Consider the following 20,349-nt stretch of genomic DNA (forward strand, 5'->3'; position numbering starts at 1 on the left):
ACTCCCAATATTCATCTTTTTAGTGTTTCCTGTCTAAGAAGGTTAGCCAAATATCTGCCAGGTTTGTTAGCCTTTTCGAAAAATCTCTGTTTAACATATCTAATCTTCCTCTGTAAATCGTCCATTTCACTTTCCTCTATTTTGTGTTTCACCCATTTGATTTTTTGTAAGGTGTTTTTATCTTTAAGATTCTGATGCCTCAATTCTAAGAGTTGACTCTTGAGCTCTTTGCTTATTTTTTCCTTTTCTTGTTTGAGCTTGGCGTTGATTGCGATTAATCTTCCTCTCATGTAGGCTTTACTTGTTTCCCAAACTATGGTATTGGAAACGTCAGAAGTATTGTTAAACTTGAAAAATTCTTCCAGTTCCTTTCCACATTGTGTTAAGTGCCGTCAAGTCACTTCCGACTCATGGCGACCCTATGAATGAAAGTCCTCCAAAATGTCCTATCTTTGACAGCCTTGCTCAGATCTTGCAAATTGAAGGCTGTGGCTTCCTTTATTGAGTCAATCCATCTCTTGTTGGGTCTTCCTCTTCTCTGCTGCCCTCAACTTTTCCTATCATGACGGTCTTTTCCAGTGACTCTTGTCGTCTCATGACATGACCAAAATACACACGTAATATAGTAATCCAGCTTTCCTAATTATATGTTCTGCATATAGATTGAAGAGTGAGCATCAAATCATTAAGTTTCCATCATCTTAAACCATATCCTTCTTGAATCCAGGATAATTGAATAGGATGGTGGTCAGACTGATTTCAACAGGTCCCAAGTTAGTCAACATTGTTTTTGAGATCCAGCGCATGTCAATTCTGAAGTAAGAGTCATAACGATCCAAGTAAAATATGTACTCTCTAGTGGTTGGATTCTTGGTTCTCCAGGCATCTATCAGATGGGGTTCCTTCATATAGCAAAGCGCATTGCGTGGAAATTTTCCTCTGGTGCTGTTGTTGGATTTTATCAGTAATGGTTTTACCACCACGTTAAAATCCCCAACTATCATGATATCTCCTTGATAACCATCTAACAATGTTTTGAAAAATTGATTTTAAAAAAGCTTTTGCGGCATTGGGTGCAAAAATGTTTGTCAGTGTAAAAACCTCCCCATTATTCTTCTGAATAGTGAGAAGCTGATATATGCTATCTCAATCATGAATATGTCCTGTCACAGTCAACTTTCTTTCATTTACATATGTTACCAAACCTCTTTTTTTCTCGCGTGCAGAAGCACTGTAGGGGGTACCTAGATATTTAACATATAAAATCTTCTCATGTTCATCTTCGTTCTTCTGTGCAGTCCCACATTGGGGACTGCGCTCGTGCAGGCCTGCCTCGGACGGTTTTTTTCAGCTTTAACCCTTTGAGGGCGCTAGAGCCGTCTCGCGCTTATTCTGACCATTCCCCTTTAACGGTCCCTATACCAACGGTCTAGCGCCCTCCCCTCAGTTCCTTTTTCGCCGCCAACGGATCAGGTCGTTTCAGACTTACCTCTAAGAAGACATTTGGAAAAACGGAGGCCCGCTCTTCACCACAAAAAGGTTGAGAGAGTGTGGCATAATGGCGCAGAGGAGCCTTTTCAAAAAGTGGGAGGGGTGCGAAGCAAAAATGCCCCATTCGGATGAACACACCCTTTGTCTCCTGTGCCTGGGAGAGGGGCATAATGTGCAGTCATGCCAAGCCTGTCAGAAATTCACCCAAAGGGCAAGATCTGACAGAGCTTTAAAATTAAAATCAGCCCTGTGGGAGAGAGCTTTATCTGGAGCCGAGCAGCCGAGTCAGAGCAGCTCCAACCCAGTCAGATCACCCTTGCTCGCGTCTACCAGATCGGCCCCAGCAATACCAACGGAACCGAAAAGAGCACGATCCCCCTCGGTTCCAAGAAGCTTCCCCGAACCGCCACCTAAGAAGCGGAAGGAGAAATCTAAACACAAAGGGAGGTCTAGCCACAAATCGGAACGGAAGAGCATTAGCTCATCCAATCAGAGACCGGAACCGGAAGAGTTACTTCCCCCACCCACAGGAACGCCTTCAGTAAAGTCCCCAGCCTCCGTGATTGCAATGACGGATCCAGGCTCGGATCCGAGGGATTTCTTTCAAAGACCTGGTGGTTCCACAGCAGGTGAGAGGGAAGTACTGCCCGATAGACCATATACACCAGGGCAAGGCAGCAGACCAACAGCAATTCTCCAGGAATGGGAGGAATTTGTAAGGGCTAGACCTTATTGTGAGGGATCACCAGGAAGGTTTTCTAATCCTGCTGATATACTAGACTATGATTCTACTGAGGAAGATCAGGGACAGTTTGAAGGATCTGAAAGAGAGTCTGAGATGCCAATTGAACCCACCATAGATGATAATATGTTAGAATCTACAGAAAGGTCACCTTCAGAGGACCTCAGGCTGTATGCAGAACAAATGTTAAGAATGGCCAAATACCTAGAGATAGACATATCAACGTCATCTCAAAAACCCAAAGATAAAATCCTATCTCATTTATATTCTGATTCCCCAGAGGTAATTGCATTCCCACTTTTAGAAGGTTTCTTGGAAATGGGGAAAGAACTGTGGAACAAGCCAGCCTCGGCTCCAGCTACATCTAAAAGAATGGAAAAATTTTATAAGGTCAAATTAGACAAGGCTGAGTTCTTAGACAAACATCCTCCCCCATCATCCTTAGTTACAGAAGAAATGCAACCCAGAGGAAGGCAAACATACCATGCTGCACCTGTAGATAAAGAAGGGAGGAAACTTGATATGGTTGGAAGAAAATTTTACTCATCTGCCGCAATGAATTTAAAAATAGCTAATTACCAAGCTATAATGGCTGGATATCAGTTGTTTTTATGGTCTAAGTTAGGTATATATTTAGATATCCTACCAGAGGATAAGAGAACACTGGCACGCATCATTCAAACAGAGGCTTTAAAACTGTCAAAACAACAGATCAATGCAAGTCGACATGCAGCTGATACATCCTTTAGAGCAATGGCTACTGGGATAATGCTGAGGAGACATGCATGGTTACGTTCTACTGCTCTACCATTTGAGACACGTAGACTTGTGGAGGACTTACCATTTGAAGGACAAAAATTGTTTTCAGAAATTACCGATGAGACTTTATCTCAGATTAAAAAGAATAAATTAACAGCAAAATTGCTGGGCATTACAGCTCCAGGAGTCCCAAACTTTCATCAGAGAGCTCCATTCAGACCACATTGGCAATTCCAGCAGAGGGAGCATCGTCCTTATGGACAGCACCGCTTAGAGTATCCTGCTCACAGAGGGCACCAACAACAGTATCTTGGCAGAAGAAGGGGCCCAAATAGACCAAGAAATGGTCAAGGCCAAGGGGGCAGGGATGCCCAACAACCTGGGAAACAAGGATTTTGACTAAAACAGTTATATAGTGATGAGAGGCCATTGTTTACAAACCGTTTGCAATCGTATTTTGAAAGTTGGGCTGAAATCACTACAGATCTTTGGGTTCTCAATATTATTCGTTATGGTTACGTGAGAGTTTAAGTATAGGCCTCCTGAACAGGTTGTTCAGCGAGCTATTAATAACCACTTACCTCAATTAAAAGGGGAAGTTGAAGAATTATTGAAAAAAGGGGCATTGCAAGAAGTTTTAGACCCTAATGTTGAGAAAGGGTTTTATTCTAGATTCTTTCTAGTTCAAAAGAAAGATGGAGGGAATAGAGCCATCCTAGATTTATGTAAAGTTAATAAGTTCCTTAAAGTAAGAAAATTCCGAATGGTTTCAATAGCGTCTGTATTACAACTATTAAAGAGTCAAGATTGGTTCATGGTGATGGATCTTAAAGACGCATATTTTCATGTACATATACATCCAGAGTATAGAAAATTTCTCAGGTTTTGTTTCAATGGCAAAGTTTATCAATATACAGTGCTTCCGTTTGGGTTAGCTACTGCTCCCAGGGTGTTCACGAAATGCATGGCCCCTGTGGTGGCATCCTTAAGATTACAAGGCTGCACAATTTATCCGTACCTCGATGATTGGTTAATAGTGGCGTCATCGAGAGAACAATTGTACAATGACATAAAATTAATAGTTCAGAGATGTGAAAATCTGGGCCTAGTTATTAATTATAAGAAATCAAAATTGGAGCCTTCCAAAAGGGTACAATTTATTGGAGCCTGTTTAAATTCAATAGAGGGTAAAGGTTTCTTACCTAAGGAGCGAGGCTTAGCAATCAAATCTATGGTTATCAAATTCAAAAGGAATCGATTCCAAACAGCAAAGAACATCCAGTCCCTGTTGGGACTTATGGCTGCAACCACAGCTGTGTTGCCAATTGCCAGACTCTATATGAGACCTCTTCAGTTTTGGTTCATAAGGGTGTTTAGACCATTAGTGCACTCCCCTTATAGGAGACTATCCATACCTAGGAAGGTTATACGCTCTCTTGCAGTGTGGATGCAGGACAGCATCCTGTTTATGGGTACATCGTTCGGGTTATTTTCTCACGAAATGGTAGTTACATCCGATGCTTCTAAGGCGGGCTGGGGAGCGCACTGTGAAGGGACAGGTGTTCAGGGTGCATGGTCTGATGCTGAGAAGGAATGTCATATCAATTTTATTGAACTCAGAGCCATAAAAAATGCCCTAACTTCTTTCACAGATATCCTACAGGGAAAGGCAGTTCTGGTGCAGACGGACAACACGGCTGCTATGTTTCATCTAAACAAACAAGGGGGCACAGGATCCCGTTGTATGTCCTTGGAAGCTGCAAAGATATGGCAGTGGGCTTTAGAGCACAGGGTGACTCTGCATGCAATTCACATTGCAGGAGTCAGCAACTTAGAGGCAGACCAGCTCAGCCGTCAGATATTGACGAACCACAAATGGGTTTTACAAGATCAATTTTAACCCCAATATTTCTGCAATGGGGTTTTCCCCATGTAGATTTATTTGCAACTCGAGAGAATGCCAAGACCAAGAATTTCTGTTCAGTGGCAGGCAGGGAAGTAGATTCAATAGGAGATGCATTCCAAATAACATGGAAAGGGAGCACTGTTCTACGCATTCCCACCCATCCCATTGTTGGGCAGGGTAATAGCAAAAATAGTTCAAGAGGAGCCAGAGATTGTATTAATCGCTCCTTTTTGGCCAAGACAAATATGGTTTCCCACGTTAATGAAATTAGCTCAGGGAGTGTATTGTCATTTACCAAGAGATCCCAATCTAATAATGAAGGGATCAATCAGACACGACAATCTAGATCAGTTACATTTGACAGCTTGGAGAATTCGAAGCAGGGAGAGGAATTCTCAGACGAGATAAAAGAGGTATTAGTACAGGCTAGAAAGCCCTCAACTAGACGATCTTATGAACTAAAATGGAATCATTTTTCAACATGGGCTAAAGATAAGGGATTAAACCCTTTCAAAGTGTCTTTACAAAATGTTTTTGAGTATTTACTACATATGAGGAAGAAGGGTCTAGCCTTTTCATCAGTTAAGGTATATTTAGCAGCAATCTCAGCACATCACCCCCAAGTCCAGGGCCAGTTGATATTTTCTCATATACTGACTAAAAGATTTCTAAAGGGATTGACAAATGCATATCCTCCCACACCCAGGGTAGTACCGCAGTGGTCCTTGTCATTAGTAGATGACGTTGCTTTTGATTTCTTTACTTTGGATTTTCCTATGTTGATTTCTTGCAGCTCCTCGTCTGGATCTTGGTAATATTTTTCTTCTGAGACTGGGGGTTCTCTGTATTGCTTACTTTTAATCCTTTGAGATTGTCGCTGGGTAAAGTTGTAAAATCTTCTCATAGTAATCCGGGTATATTATATTAGTTCCATGTCAACAACCCCCCACAGCTTTATATCCAGTTAACAATTATATCAATTGTGTACTATAAAAATATGCAAACAATTCATACAATGAAAATACTACCTAAAAATGAAAGCAGTGTATATCAGAAATGCATGTCAAGAATTTGATCAATTATAAAACTTAGTAGAGTACCTCAAATTTCTTATTACACTGAGCTAAAAGCAATTAGTGTACTAGTTCATATATATATATTAAATTAGCTAATCGAAATTAGTGGTCTAATTGATTACGTAAAAAATTGGTTATATGCTTTAAAACAGGGGCGTCCAATCTTTTGGCTTCCCTGGGCGACATTGGAAGAAGAAGAATTGTCTTGGGCTGCACATAAAATACACTCACACTAACTTGGGCTGCACATAAAATACACTAACACTAACGATAGCTGATTCATAATGTTTTAAGTAAGTTTACTATTTTGTGTTGGGCCACATTCATAGCCATCCTGGGCCGCATGCGGCCTGGGGGCTGCAGTTTTGCCAAGCCTGCTTTAAAAGATATCATGTCAGTTCATAAAATCAGTTCATAAAGTAGAAAAAAATAAAAAATATGAAAAAATTAAATTAATCCAGGAAACCATCCATGTTGAATGTGATGTCAAAGTTTGAAATCGGTAATTATTGTTTCTATCCTAGGATTAAATAACGTATATAATAGGGGGTGGTTTAAAATGCAGCTATTTCTTGTATAAGGTTCTTCTTGTAAGTACTCCATCTGGTAAACAAAGTTTTTAAGTTTTTATTGCAAGGTACAGGAAAATGAGGAAAGGGGAAGAGGTAATCGGACTACATTCATTTTCATTTCCGTTTCATTGGCGTATGGGCTTTCTTCATCATTATCTCTATCTTAATCTTTTTTCTTCTGTTGTTACTATTATGTCATTTTACATCAGTTCTCTAATATCATTAGTAATATTTCTAATGTTACCCTTTAGTCTATTAAAAAACTCTAACGAAAATATATGTTTATGAACTACTATATTTATCATAAAAGGTTGCCATTTCTGCTTGTGCTATTCGATCATCTCATCATGTAGCATGGTGGAGAGTTTTGACATCATTGCATATTCATGCATTTTTGTAATCCACGTCTTTAAATCCGGTATCTCCTTTGTCTTTCCATTTTTGCGCCAGTAGCAGTCTCGCCGCTGTTGTTGCATATTGGTACAGCTCTCTTTGCTTAGGTGAAATTTGAGTTGAAATAATACCCAATAAGAAATGTTTGGCTTCTAATTGAAAGCTCGTTTTCATTAGCTCTTGTATTTCTTTGTGTATCATTTTCCAAAAGGTTTGTACTTTTTTGCATGTCCACCATTGATGGAAATATGTCCCTTCTGTAACAGAGTATTTTTATCTTCTGCAGGTCTTTCGGTGCATAATGCCATCTATAAAACATACCAGTTTTATTTTACAGCTTTTGATCTAGTAAACTTAATGTCTGTTTTCCACCATTTCTCCCAAGTTTCATCGGAATCATCTCCCCAAAATTCTGTATCCACTTCATCATACATATCTTAACTTGTTCAGATGTCGTATCTATGGTCAGCAATATTTTATAAATTATAATTAATTTTCCCAAAATTAGATTTATTAGATTTGGTTAAAAACAAGTTAGATCTTTTGCAATTATTAGTAAGGATAAAGAAAGAACTTTAGCTGGGCTCGGAATTAGTAGCAGTGGGTAATAATTAATGGCAAGGGATTATAATTTCTCCAACCACCAGATGTCGCTGTGTTCACTGCTGTAGTCCACTATGTTCTAGTGACTAGCAATCTCTTCTGTTCTTCATTTCTCCAAGAATTCTCAAAAATAATGGACAGAGGCTCAGAATTTACATCTGCAAGGTCTTTTAATATCCTTGGATGCAATTCATCTGGCCTTGAGAGCTTAAACTAGGTGTTTATGTATTTCTCCTATGCTGATCCTAGGCTGCAACTCTCTTCCCTCATCATGTGTTCTGATTTTTCCGTATTGAGCACCGTTTCCCTTGCAACAGAAGACTAAGGAAAAGTAGGAATTGAGCAGTTCTGCCCTTTCTTCATCACCTGTTACAATTTCACTTTCCTGTCCCCGCTATGGGTCTGCCATGTACTTGTTCTTTTTCTTACTCTGAACATAGCAAAAGAACCGTTTTTTATTGTGTTTAGCATCTTTTGCTAGCCTAAGCTCATTCGGAGCTTTAGCTTTCCTAACACTCTCCCTACAAGCACTGGTTATTTGTTTATATTCATCGTTGATTAAAAGGCTCTCCTTCCACTTCCTAAATGAGTTTTTTTTTATTTCTCAAATCTTTAGTAAGCTATTTATAGAGCCACACTGGCCTCTTTAGGCTCCTTTCATTTTCCTTCTCATAGGAATTGTTTGTGATTGTGTCTTAAATATTTCACTTTTATGAAACACCCAGTCCTCTTGAACTCCCTTCTCCTTAAGTATTTCTGACCATGGGATTCTACCCATGCATACCTTTAAGTTTGTTAAAATTTGCTTTCCTAAAGTCCAACCTAACCTATATGTCTGACTACGTACAGCTTTCCCCTTCCTCAAGATTGTAAATTTCAAAAGTACATGTTGACTATTGCTCAGGGTGCCCACCACTTTCTCCTCGTTAACCAGTTAAAAACATAAGAAAGGCCCTGCTGGATCAGACCAAGGTCCATCAAGTCCAGCAGTCTGTTCACACAGTGGCCAACCAGGTGCCTCTAGGAAGCCCACAAACCAGACGACTGCAGCACCATCCTGCCTGTGTTCCACCGCACCCAAAATAACAGGCATGCTCCTCTGATACTATAGAGAATAGGTATGCAATATGACTAATATCCATTCTAACTAACAGCCATGAATACCCCTCTCCTCCATGAATATGTCCATTCCCCTCTTAAAGCCCTCCAAGCTGGCAGCCATCACCACATCCTGGGGCAGGGAGTTCCACAATTTAACTATGCGTTGTGTGAAAAAAATACTTCCTTTTTTCTGTTTTGAATCTCTCACCCTCCAGCTTTAGCAGATGACCCCGTGTTCTAGTATTATGGGAGAGGGAGAAAAACTTCTCCCTGTCCATTCTCTAAACCATGCATAATTTTATAGACCTCTATCATGTCTCCCCTCAGTTGCCTTCTTTCCAAGCTAAACAGCCCTAAGCACCCTAACCGCTCCCCATAGGACAGTTTCTCTAGTCCCCTAATCATTTTGGTTGCTCTTTTCTGCACCTTCCCAAGCTCTGTAATATCCTTTTTTAGGTGTGGTGACCAGAACTGTACACAGTATTCCAAGTGTGGTCTCACACTTTGTACAAGGGCAGTATGATATCAGCAGTTTTATTCACTATTCCTCGTCTGATTATGGCCAGCATGGAATTTGCCTTTTTTACAGCAGCCGCACACTGGGTTGATATCTTCATTGAGCTATCCACTACCACCCCAAGATCCCTTTCTTGGTCTGTCGCTGCCAGCACAGATCTCATCAGTGTATATGTGAAGTTGGGATTTTTTGTCCCAATATGCATCACTTTACACTTACTCACATTGAATCTCATTTGCCTGTTGGTGTTCTTCCCTGTTGGTGAGAATCAAGTCCTAGATAGCAGACCCCGTTGTTTCCCTCTTCTCTTCATCTCGAAAGTGTAAGCCACGGTCCAAAAAACCAAACCTTTCCTGACAACACCATCTACATAGCCAGTTATTTATTTCCAGTCATTTATTTGCATAGTCTTCCATAGGCTCCAACCCTATGTCTGAAGTGGGCTATAGTAATGTATTCGCAGAAAAAACAAATATTGAATATTTAAGTTTTGTGGGCACAATAATAACCGAGGAATTGAAAAATTGAGCGGTTCCAGCTTTCACTGGCTATTACAATAGTTTTAAGGAGTTTAAGGTAGGGTAGGTGGGATGGGTCTAAAAACAAAGAGGAGCACAGCAATCTGAAGTATCTGTTAGTTAATGTTGCTTAAAATGTAATTCATATTTTACAGGGGTCATTTTGAAAAGGAAGTTTATATTATTAAGCCATCCAATCATATTGAATTATTTTTACTTCAGCTGAACTGTCAACTTAATTATTGCTTTATGGGGCTTGCTGCAGAGGGCTGTTTTGCCAGAAACGTTTGTGCAGCTCATTGTGAGAAAACCTGGGATGTTTGTCTTTTTCCATAGTGCAGGTAGTCCAGGAGATGGCAGTATAGGGTACGATTTAGGCTGAGTGAAAATATTTCCGTGCCTGTAATCTTGGAGATGATTCACAGGTTACTTGGTCCCATAAGGGGGAAGGAAAATTAGGGAGATGTAAAAACTCAGTTGGATTTTCTACATCTCCATGGAGAGGAGGCCATGTTACCTGAGTCTTTGAGATTGTCCCACAGTGGTAATTTCCTCTCCCATCCAAAAAAGGTAAAGGTCCCCTGTGCAAGCACCAGGTCATTCCTGACCCATGGGGTGACGTCACATCCCGAAGTTTCCAAGGCAGACTTTGTGGGGTGGTTTGCCAGTGGCTTCCCCAGTCATCTTCCCTTTACCTCCAGCAAGCTGGGTACTCATTTCACCGACCTTGGAAGGATGGAAGGCTGAGTCAACCTTGAGCTGGCTACCTGAAACCGACTTCCGTTGGGATCGAACTCAGGTCGTGAGCAGAGCTTTTGACTGCAGTACTACAGTTTACCGCTCTGCGCCACGGGGCTCCTCCCCCCATCCAAAGGAGGGTTTAATTTTCTTAATTGGCACTAGAATATCATTGTATTGTTATAATGTCATAACGAAGATGTGTACTGGGTTCTCTGAATCCCTAGCTTTCATTTTTAAAAGTTAATCTCTAGCTCCCTCCGTTGCAGAGATATAAGGTGAAAATGAAAGCTGGGGATTTAGAGCACAGGATATACACGGGTCCTTGGAATTTTGTCCCCCCATCTCCCCCCCCCATGGCCCTGGTGGTCAGTAAGAGAAAGAAGGGGGAGCTAAGGCTTTTTGAGTGAGAGTCGCTGCAGGCTCCAGCCTTCAGCAACTTGACTTCAGTATCTGTGCGTCACCCCTGCTGTGTGTGTTCTCTCACTCTTCCTTCTCTGACTTCATCTTTTCTCTCTTCCCCATCACATCCCTTGTCTTTGGCTGTTTCTTCCCTGTCTGTGTGGTGTGTGGCCATCTCACTGACAGACCCAGCTAGGAAGGTTTGCCCACTGAATTCTGGAAGCTTTTTGGACGGGGGTGGAGTGACTAAGTAAAATGAGGCTGCTGGTCCTTTGGGTTGTTAAGGGGCGATGGATGTTCCTCTTTGCCTCTGCAGCTGCTTCCCTTTGTCTTTGGTTCTAAATTTCTATCACTTTGAAGTTGCTTACAAAAATTGCTTAGTAAAAAGAGGGACTTGGTAGCAGGAAAATGTTTCTCCTTCCTATCATCTGCAGCTTTCAGCTTCTAGAAGATTACTGAGTTTCATTTAATTGCTATGTTTTTCAAGTCAGTAAATAAGGCTCATTCCTTTTGATTCAGCCTTAATTTGTGTTTGGTATGGGAAGTTCTCTATTACTTTTGCATCTCAAATCTCCATGGATTGTTTTCTTCCTTTCACATTGCCTGATACAAATGGAAATTGAAAGAATACGGGAACTCTCCAGCTGTTGTGAGGTCGCTGAACTTGAAGGCGTCCTGCCAGTGATTGCACAGTGAATGTTTGTGCTTCTTCAGAGTGCAGCTCTTAATATTTGTGCTTGTGCTTCTGCTGCAGTTTATTGGCTTTGCAGTGCGCTTTGGCTAAGCTAACCGATGGCTTCTTGATGACTGCTGAGTTCATTAGGCTTGTGGAACAAATAGCAAACAGCCTTATACCGAGAAGGATTTCCCCCCTGTTGTTCTGACGGGCCCTCCAGGGTCTCAGGCAAAGGAGAGCCTTCCTCTGCACCTGGTGCCTGGGAGAGGACAGGAATGCTAACCCGGGCATCTGCTGCACCACTGATGCATTGCCCATTCCCAGCAGCCATTGCATAGTGGCATTCCCTTCGGGTCGAAGCAAGTTCTCAGATTGTGGAGTGAGATCGCCAGGGCAGTTATTGCAGGCCTGGAGGGTGGGGGAGGGTGTCAGGCTGTCTGTAAACACCTCGCTTCACGAGGCAGGGGTCCCGACCCGTCCTCCTGCATTGCCAGACATGGCGACTCCATCCGCGCCAGATCCCCAGCTTTGCCAAGCGGAGGCAAAGGCGGTGGCAACACGGGTGGCTGCGCTCTTCCAGGGCAAGACCTCGGCCACGCTTTCTGTGGCTAAAATCACAAAGCATCTGACCCCTGACTTCGGTGCTGGTGCGGCGGCCTTGGCGGTGTAGATCCAGCCGATCCTGGATCTTACCGACCCCTCTGAACTCCTCTTGACATTGAAACTGGAGGCTCTCCCACTGGTTACCACAGCCCTCACCACTAAGCTTGAGGCCGACCAGGCCTTGGCTGAACGCAAGAGGGTTGAAGATCAGGCGCGGGTAGCGGCAGATGCCGCGGCCAAGGCTCGGGCTGAACAGGAGGAGAAGGAACGTTTGGCCGCCGAACGGGCGCGATTCGGCACACACCCTCGAAACACCAGGGGCTATGGATTTCCCTCGTTCTCCCCGACTTTCGTCCCGTCTCGCAGCGTCCAACGCGCCCATAGGTTCGCGGGAACTTTATCCGACGTGCCGGATGATTCCGACGAGGAGGACCTATACGGTGGGGAATCACTCTGGGCTGCTAACCTACGGGCCAGCCAATCCCGCCGCACTGGCGGTGCCGGCGACGATGTGTTTCTGTTGCGGAGCCAAAATCGGGACCTTATGGAACAGGTGGCGTGCTTGCAAGACCAACTGGCCCTAGTACTCCATGACAACGACCAGTTACAACGGGCCCAAACCGCACCCGTTGCCCCGGCTCCAGCCACGCCACAGCAGCCACATCAGCAACCGCCACAAAACCCACGGCGCCGGTGGTTCCTCCCAGCGGAGAGCCCGTTGCTCCCGGCGGAGGGCCCGTTGCTCCCAGCGGAGGACCCGTTGCACCTGGCGGAGGTCCCGTTGCGCCAGGAGTCCCTGCCCTACCGGGTGCACTGGAAATACCAGAGGCACCAATTCCTGGACACCCACCTGCACCCCCAATCCCATGGAGACAACCCAAGTTGAAATTTCTTATGACGGTTCGGTTGAGACTCTGCCCCGATTTCTGCATCATGTAGATAGTTACATGAGGGAGCAAAGACAATTCTTCCCTACCGAGGATAGCTGCGTCCGTTTCGTTGCCTCCCTGCTACCGGAGAAAGCGGCCGACTGGATGATTCTCCAGTTTGATACGTGGTCCCGCTCCATTCGCTCCCTCAACAATTTTATGTTTGCCTCGAGGAGGCGCTTTGAGGATCCCTTCATGGGAGAGAGAGCCAAAACGGAACTTTTACAACTCAGGCAAGGCTCCTCTCCGGTTCGGGAATTCGCGGATGAATTCCAGCGACTCGCAAATAAAGTAATGGACTGGCCCGAAGCTACCCTTATCCGCTACTTCCGAGAAGCTTTGCACCCGGACATTCTGAATTGGTCTTATATGCAAGGCGACCCAGATACCCTTGAGGATTGGATTTTACTGGCAGAGGAAGTAAAAAGCTGCTGGCGATTCGTTTCCTTAGTCCGAAATCGGACCAAAGAGAGGGGCAGTCAGAAACCTCCCCCCAAACCTTCGGCTCCCAACCCGCGGAGACCAACACGGCTCCCTCTGGACCGCGAGTCCCGATTCCAGAGGGGAGCCTGTCTTGTCTGCGGTGTTATAGGCCACTTCGCAGCGGCTTGTCCTCAACGGCCAGAACTCGCTCGACCGGACGCACCGCCCCGAGCTCGGGGACGACCTCAACGCAGAGGCACCGCGGCCACCCGCAGCGCAGCGCCGGGACGACCCACACCCTCTGCACTTCATGTCGGGGAACCGTCCAGATTCCCTGCGCCTATTGACCCCACAGGGCCCCGTGTTACAAGTGCCCCATTGGGGGACAGCTCTCAATCTTCTGATGAGGATCGCTCCTGGGATCCCCCTGCCCTCAACCTAGAATCTCCTCTTGACCTGTCAAAAAACGGACATGGTCTGCAGTGAGTGGAGCATCCCCGCAGACCCCTGCAGCTCCTTCTGCAAAACGCAAGGCTCCTGTTATGGTGAGTGAAGTCGAAAATACTGTGTATGTGGATGTAGTGTTACAACATTATAAAAAGGGCCCCCAGTTACGTGTCAAAGCACTCATAGATTCCGGCTGCGGGCGCTCTTTAATCAATGAGGCCACTTTCGCAGCTCTTCAAGTCAAGTCCGAAAATCTGTCCACGAAACAGCAGCGTTGGGCTGACTTCTTTGCTCAATTTCGTTTCGTGCTCAAGCATGTGCCTGGAAAACAGAACGTGCTGGGAGATGCTCTTTCCAGGCTTCCCCAGCATCCGGTGAAAATCGACCGTCCAACGGTCTCCTTATTCACCCCGGCACAAAAGGATGCTCCTCCTGTTTTGGCTGTACAAACCCGGTCCCAAACTCTGCTCCAGTCCCAGTCCCAACCAGCGGACAGCAGAACCTCTGAAAGGGGGGAATCGACTCCCTCACCGGTCCCACCTGCGCCTCCTGCGCCTAGTGCCCCAGATCAACCAGTCCTCCCCTCCGTCCATCCACCACTGCCAGCAAGCCCTACTTCACCCCCTCCACGGTTGGGGTGACCCTGCCCGACTCCTTCCTGGACTCCCTTCATACCCAATGCCTGGCTGAACGCACTACTCAGGCACTTCCCCCATCCCTGCTGGAACGGGGTGGTTGTTGGTACAAAGACTCTAAGATACATGTGCCCAAAGTGCTTTGGAAGGAAATCCTGCAATTAGCCCACGGAGCCAAAACTGCGGGGCACTTTGGCTTTTTAAAAACTCTCCACTTATTGCACAGGCAATTCTGGTGGGCGGCCATGCGTGCCGATGTGGACTCTTTCATTCACAGTTGCCCTATATGCGCCACTGTCAAACGATCCCAGGGAAAGCCCTCCGGACTTTTACACCCGCTGGAGGTCCCCTCCAGGCCCTGGGAAGTCATTGCTATGGACTTTATGACAATCTCCCTCTCAGCGAGGGTAAAACGGTTCTTTGGGTAATTACTGACTTATTTTCCAAGCAAGTACATCTCGTTCCCTGCGCTGATATACCCTCCGCCCCAGAGTTGGCCCGCCTCTTTGTGTCACGTCTTTCATTTACATTCCTTTCCGCGTAAGATAATCAGCGACCACGGGGGAGCTATGTCGCCAAGTTTTGAAAAGCTTTTCTCAAGTTGGTGGGGGTGAAGCAGGGGTTGTCAAGTGCCTTTCACCCCCAGACGGATGGACAAACTGAACGAGTAAATGCTGTTTTAGAATGCTATCTGCGTTATTATGTTAATTACCATCAAGATGATTGGGTTAAATTTTTACCTTTTGCTAAATACACTTATAACAATGCTGTACATCAATCTACTGGTTTCAGTCCTTTTTATGCTGTGTATGGTCAGGATTTCAGTCCAGTTGGCCGGGTTGATTTTTCTGGGGAGGAGGGGGGTACGGATATAGAGTCTTAGGTCCAACCTGTCCACACCACTTGGCCCTGGCTGGTCAAGAACTTGGAAAGGGCCAAACAGAAATACAAAGCTCAAGCAGATAAACATCGCTCCCCCATCCCAAACTTTAACGTAAAAGACTTGGTTTACCTTTCCACCAAGAATTTACGGTCTACCTGCCCGTGTGGCAAACTCAGTGCCAAGTTTGTGGGTCCATATCCTATTGCTCAAATAATCAACCCAGTAACCATGAAACTGACCCTCCCTAAGACTGAGGCGCGTACACCCTGTATTCCATGTCAGCCTCCTGAAACCTCATGTCGCTGCCCCGAACTGGCATCACAAACCGCCTCCTGAGCAGCCAGTGATGGTGGGGGGGGGGGGAAGGAGCATTTCAAAGTTGCCAAGATCCTGGATTCCCGCTTACATCACGGGTCTCTTCAATACCTTGTTCGCTGGAAGCACTTCCCTCCTGCCTATGACGAGTGGGTACGCTCCCGCGATGTGTCCGCCCCCCAGTTAGTGCGCACATTCCATCATGCCTACCCCGGCAAACCAGCCCCTCGACGTGGGAGGGGGCAGAATGTCAGGCTGTCTGTAAACACCTCGCTTCGCCTTGACTTCAAGGCTGTTTGCTGGCGCAGCTGCCAAAAGCTTTGCTTAGCTTAGCTTCCCAGGATCTGAAGTCCGTGGGAGCTCGGTATTTCCAGGCTGCTTCTGTAATCATGATGTGACTGTAGGTCTGTGTCTGTAATTCTCCATATAACCAAGTGTACCCCCATCCCCCTCTGTTCCTGCCTTTTGGTTTCTAAGCTCTGCATAACTGTTACCAATAAACCAACTCTTTTGGACTTCTGTCTCCTGATGTGGCTGTTGGATTTCAGTGAACAAAAGTGCTTACAGAGGGCGGGAAGGCAAAAGTGTCGTCGGCCGTTTGTCAGTGTTGGTGCCAAGAGCAGGAGAGGCTGGCTCCTCTTCCTGGCTGAAAGCCGCTTGAGATGCTGAGTAGGACCTCTGCAAGGAGCAGCCTCAGGGAAGATTTCTGCTCCATTACCCTTTGGGGTAAGGATTGGATCTCCTGGGCAAGAGAATAAGGGTGTTTTCCTCAGTGATTCTCTGGAAGGGGAAAGGCATACCTCTGCAACAAAAGAGGCTGCAGATTTTTTTTTCTTTAATGAAACTGGGAATTCAGAGAAATGGCTGCCAGGGGTATGGGAGCAGGGGAAATAACTACTGCCAGGTGGGTAAGGCTCGGGAAATCTGAACTTCTCTGCCCATATGGCAGCTACACAGCCTTTGCTGCACTCTTTCCCAAATGTTCGCAACAAAACAGATTTGGGAAAGAGGCAAGATTTGGGAAACGCCGAGGAAATCCCAGGAGCAGTTTCGATGCATCATGATGCAGTGAAGAAGTGGGGGGAAACCTGCTTCCCACCAGGATCAAACCTGGGTGCAAACAACATGTATGGATAAAGTCAAGGTCACTAGGGGTGTAAGGGGGGAGGTAGTTGTGAATTTCCTGCATTGTGCAGGGGGTTGGACTTGATGGCCCTGGTGGTCCCTTCCAACTCTATGATTCTGTGATTCTAAGGTTGGCAGGAATGAGGGTAGAGGTGGGGGAACATCCATGCAAAAGTAGTGTAGTGTAGTGGTTTGAGTGTCAGGCTAGGACATAGGAGACCCCGGTTTGAATCCCCCGTTCTGCCAGGGAAGCTCACTGGGTGAGTCATATAGTGTCCCAGGTTGCCCTCCCACCCAGGCCCCGGGCTGTCCCGACCACCCCAGACCCCAGCAACAGCCCCCGAGGGGGGGAAGGGCCCGGAAAACCCCACTCACCGGGGAAGGAGTCGGGAGGGGCGGCAAGCAGAGGCAGGCCTGAGCCTCCTCCCCGCGCCCCAGAGAACGGGCCGGACACCCCCGCGACTGCCCCTCTCGTCAGCTGGCGAGCGGGGGAAGAGGCGTGGGCGGACCCCGCCCAGCAATCAGGACGCAGGGACAGCTGCAGTGCTGCGAGGCTCGCGGGCCGGTCAGCGAGCCAGGGCCCCGGGGAGGCTCCAGAAACTCCGCCCATCAGCTGGTAGGTAGGTGGGGGGAGCGCAACAGGGGAAGGAGACCCCAGGGCGGCAACCGGGCCAACGCGGCTCCCGCCCCAGCGGCCAAGGGGAGGCAGTGGATGGGACGGGGGATGGAGCAGGCGCGGAGGAGAAGCGCCTGAAGGAAGACCCGCCCAGAGCACAACCGGGGCCGGGCAGAGATGGGGGCCGCGCCTGCTGGAAGGACTCTCCGGGCAGGGGAAGGAAGAGGAAAGAGGGAGGGGTCATTTGTAGCCTCGGGTTGAGGCAAACGGGGCGGGGTATAAAGCAACGGGGGGTGGAGACCAATGAGGATGGCTGGTGAATTACGCTCCCTGTTTCTAGAGAGCTAGCAAGCTGGCCAGCTCAGGGGAGGAAGGTTCGTCGTCCTTCTCTGAGTGGTCTGAGGCCAAGGAAACCCTACCTGCAAAGGGTTGGGCTCAGACAGGCAGTGTCTCGACGGGGGAAGTCCCGCTCAAAGGTGCAGTGGCACCAGCAGGGACACGACATATACTTTCAGCCTAACCTACCTCACAGGCTTGTTGAGAGTACAAAAATGAAGAAAAGGAGAACAAAGTAAGTTGTTTTGGGTGTCCATTGAGGAAAAAATGTATGGTACAAATAAAATAATGTTCAAATGTTTTAATATTTTTATATCCACTGTCTTGGGAACCATATTTGTGTGGGAAGGCAGCATAAAAATGTTTTAAATAAATAAAACAAAACTAAAATAAATAAAAGTCCTCTTTACTATCTTTTCACACGAGGACATGATCCATCAATCCTCGTGCCAGCAGTGGGCTCTGCACACATGGAGCTGTCTGGAGCATCTCCACACGGTCACCTGCGCTTGGTTGGGAGGTGGGGAAGCAGAATTAAGCTTAAAGAGAGAGGGAGGGAGGGAGAGACTGAGTTAAGAGTCACAGAATCACAGAGTTGGAAGGGGCCATCCTGGCCATCTAGTCCAACCCCCTTGCTCAATGCAGAATCAGACTAAAGTTCCAAACATTTGAGAAAAACTGGACTGGAGGTAAAGGATTTTTTTTAATTATAAAAAATTTCTGTAGTGGAATGGAGAACAATAAACTACTTAATCTGTCAAGAGGTTAGTGTTCTTATTTACCTTGCTAATGCTGTTTAACATTTCTAGCATCTGCCAACATCATGCATGTCATATTTCTTTACCAATTACTTAGAATTAAAGAAGAGCCATCAGCAGTTGTCTGCCCTGTGATCGATGTGATTGACTGGAACACATTTGAGTACTTGGGAAATTCTGGGGAGCCGCAGATTGGAGGCTTTGACTGGCGATTGGTCTTCACTTGGCACACCATCCCAGACAGAGAGCAAAAACGGAGAAGGTCCAAGACAGACGTCATCAGGTGGGGGCCTTTTTCTATCTTCCTTTGAAACATATTTTGATCTGATAAACCTGCTGGAATTAATGCTTAGAATCATAGAATAGAATCATAGAGCTGGAGGGGACCATACAGGCCATCTAGTCCAGCCCCCTCCTTAATGCAGGATCAGCCTAGGGCATCCCTGACAAGTGCTTGTCCAGCCTTTGCTTAAAGACTGCCAGTGAGGGGGAGGCTCACCCACCTCCCTAGGAAGCCGATTCCACTGTTGAACAACTCTTACTGTAAAAACAAAAGTTCCTAATATCCAGCCAGTACCTCTCCGCCCTCAATTTAAACCCATTGTTGCGAGTCCTGTCCTCTGCTGCCAACAGGAACAGCTCCCTTCCTTCCTCTAAGTGACAGCCCTTCAAATGCATAAAGAGAGTAATCATGTCCCCCCTCAACTGCCTGTTTTCCAGACTAAACATTCCCAACTAAGGCTGTTGGGGGGAAAAATCGGCCAAATTTGGCCCATTTTTATTCGGGAAATGCCAAAGTTTGAATTCCCCTGATTCGGATTTGTGGAATTCGGCATGAAATTCGGAGTTTGCGAATAAATTTGGCCATTTAAAGCCATTAAAAACACATTCATGCCTTTCCGCGGCTCCGGGGAGGGGCATGTTTGGAGGTAGAGGTCCCAAACTTTCAGTGTAGCTTGAGGGGACCCTTCTTGCAAGAACCCCCAAGTTTTGTGAAGATTGGGTCAGGGGGTCCCGAGTTATGGCGCCCGGAAGAGGTCCCCCATCTGCCCATTGGAATAAAGCCATAACTCGGGACCTCCTGACCCAGTCTTCACAAAACTTGGGGGTTCTTGAAAGATGGGTCCCCTCAAGCTACACTGAAAGTTTGGGACCTCTACCTCTAAAAATGCCCCCCCCTGGAGCCATGGAATGCCGCAAATGTGTTTTTAATGGGCAGATAGGGGGACCCCTTCCGGGCCCCATAACTCGGGACCCCTGACCCAATCTTTACAAAACTTGGGGGTTCTTGCAAGAAGGCTCCCCTCAAGCTACACTGAAAGTTTGGGACCTCTACCTCCAAAAATGCCCCCCCAGAGCCGCGGAAAGGCGTGAATGTGTTTTTAATGGCTTTATTCCAATGGGCAGACGGGGGGACCCCTTCCGGGCCCCATAACTCGGGACCCCTGACCCAATCTTAACAAAACTTGGGGGTTCTTGCAAAAAGGGTCCCCTCAAGCTACACTGAAAGTTTGGGACCGCTACCTCCAAACAGGCCCCCGCAGAGCCGCGGAAATGCACGAATGTACACACGCACCCCCCCACGGGGATTTCTCTCTCACACAAACAGACACTTTCTCTTTCTCTCCCCGGGCCGCACAGCAGCCGGGCTCACGCACTCAACCAAAACTGATTGGCCAGAAGAAGACCCAGCTTGGCCACTGATTGGCCGTGGGAGAATGCTGCTTCGGGGGCGCCGAACTTGTACGAATTTATCTGGCGTCCACCCGAACTCGCTGAGTTCGG

At 46.5% G+C, this 20,349-nt stretch overlaps 1 protein-coding gene across 1 annotated transcript in view; it reads left to right on the plus strand.

The window, feature by feature from the left end:
• Positions 1-20,349, plus strand: part of GALNT12 (polypeptide N-acetylgalactosaminyltransferase 12) — a 104,145-nt gene that overhangs the window by 18,258 nt on the left and 65,538 nt on the right. The window contains exon 4 of the mRNA XM_056862934.1: positions 18,662-18,847. Within this exon, the coding sequence (XP_056718912.1) occupies positions 18,662-18,847 (186 nt within the window). The remainder of the gene's footprint in view (positions 1-18,661; positions 18,848-20,349) is intronic.

The sequence above is a fragment of the Euleptes europaea genome, chromosome 17 (assembly GCF_029931775.1).
Source record: "Euleptes europaea isolate rEulEur1 chromosome 17, rEulEur1.hap1, whole genome shotgun sequence".
NCBI lineage: Eukaryota > Metazoa > Chordata > Lepidosauria > Squamata > Sphaerodactylidae > Euleptes > Euleptes europaea.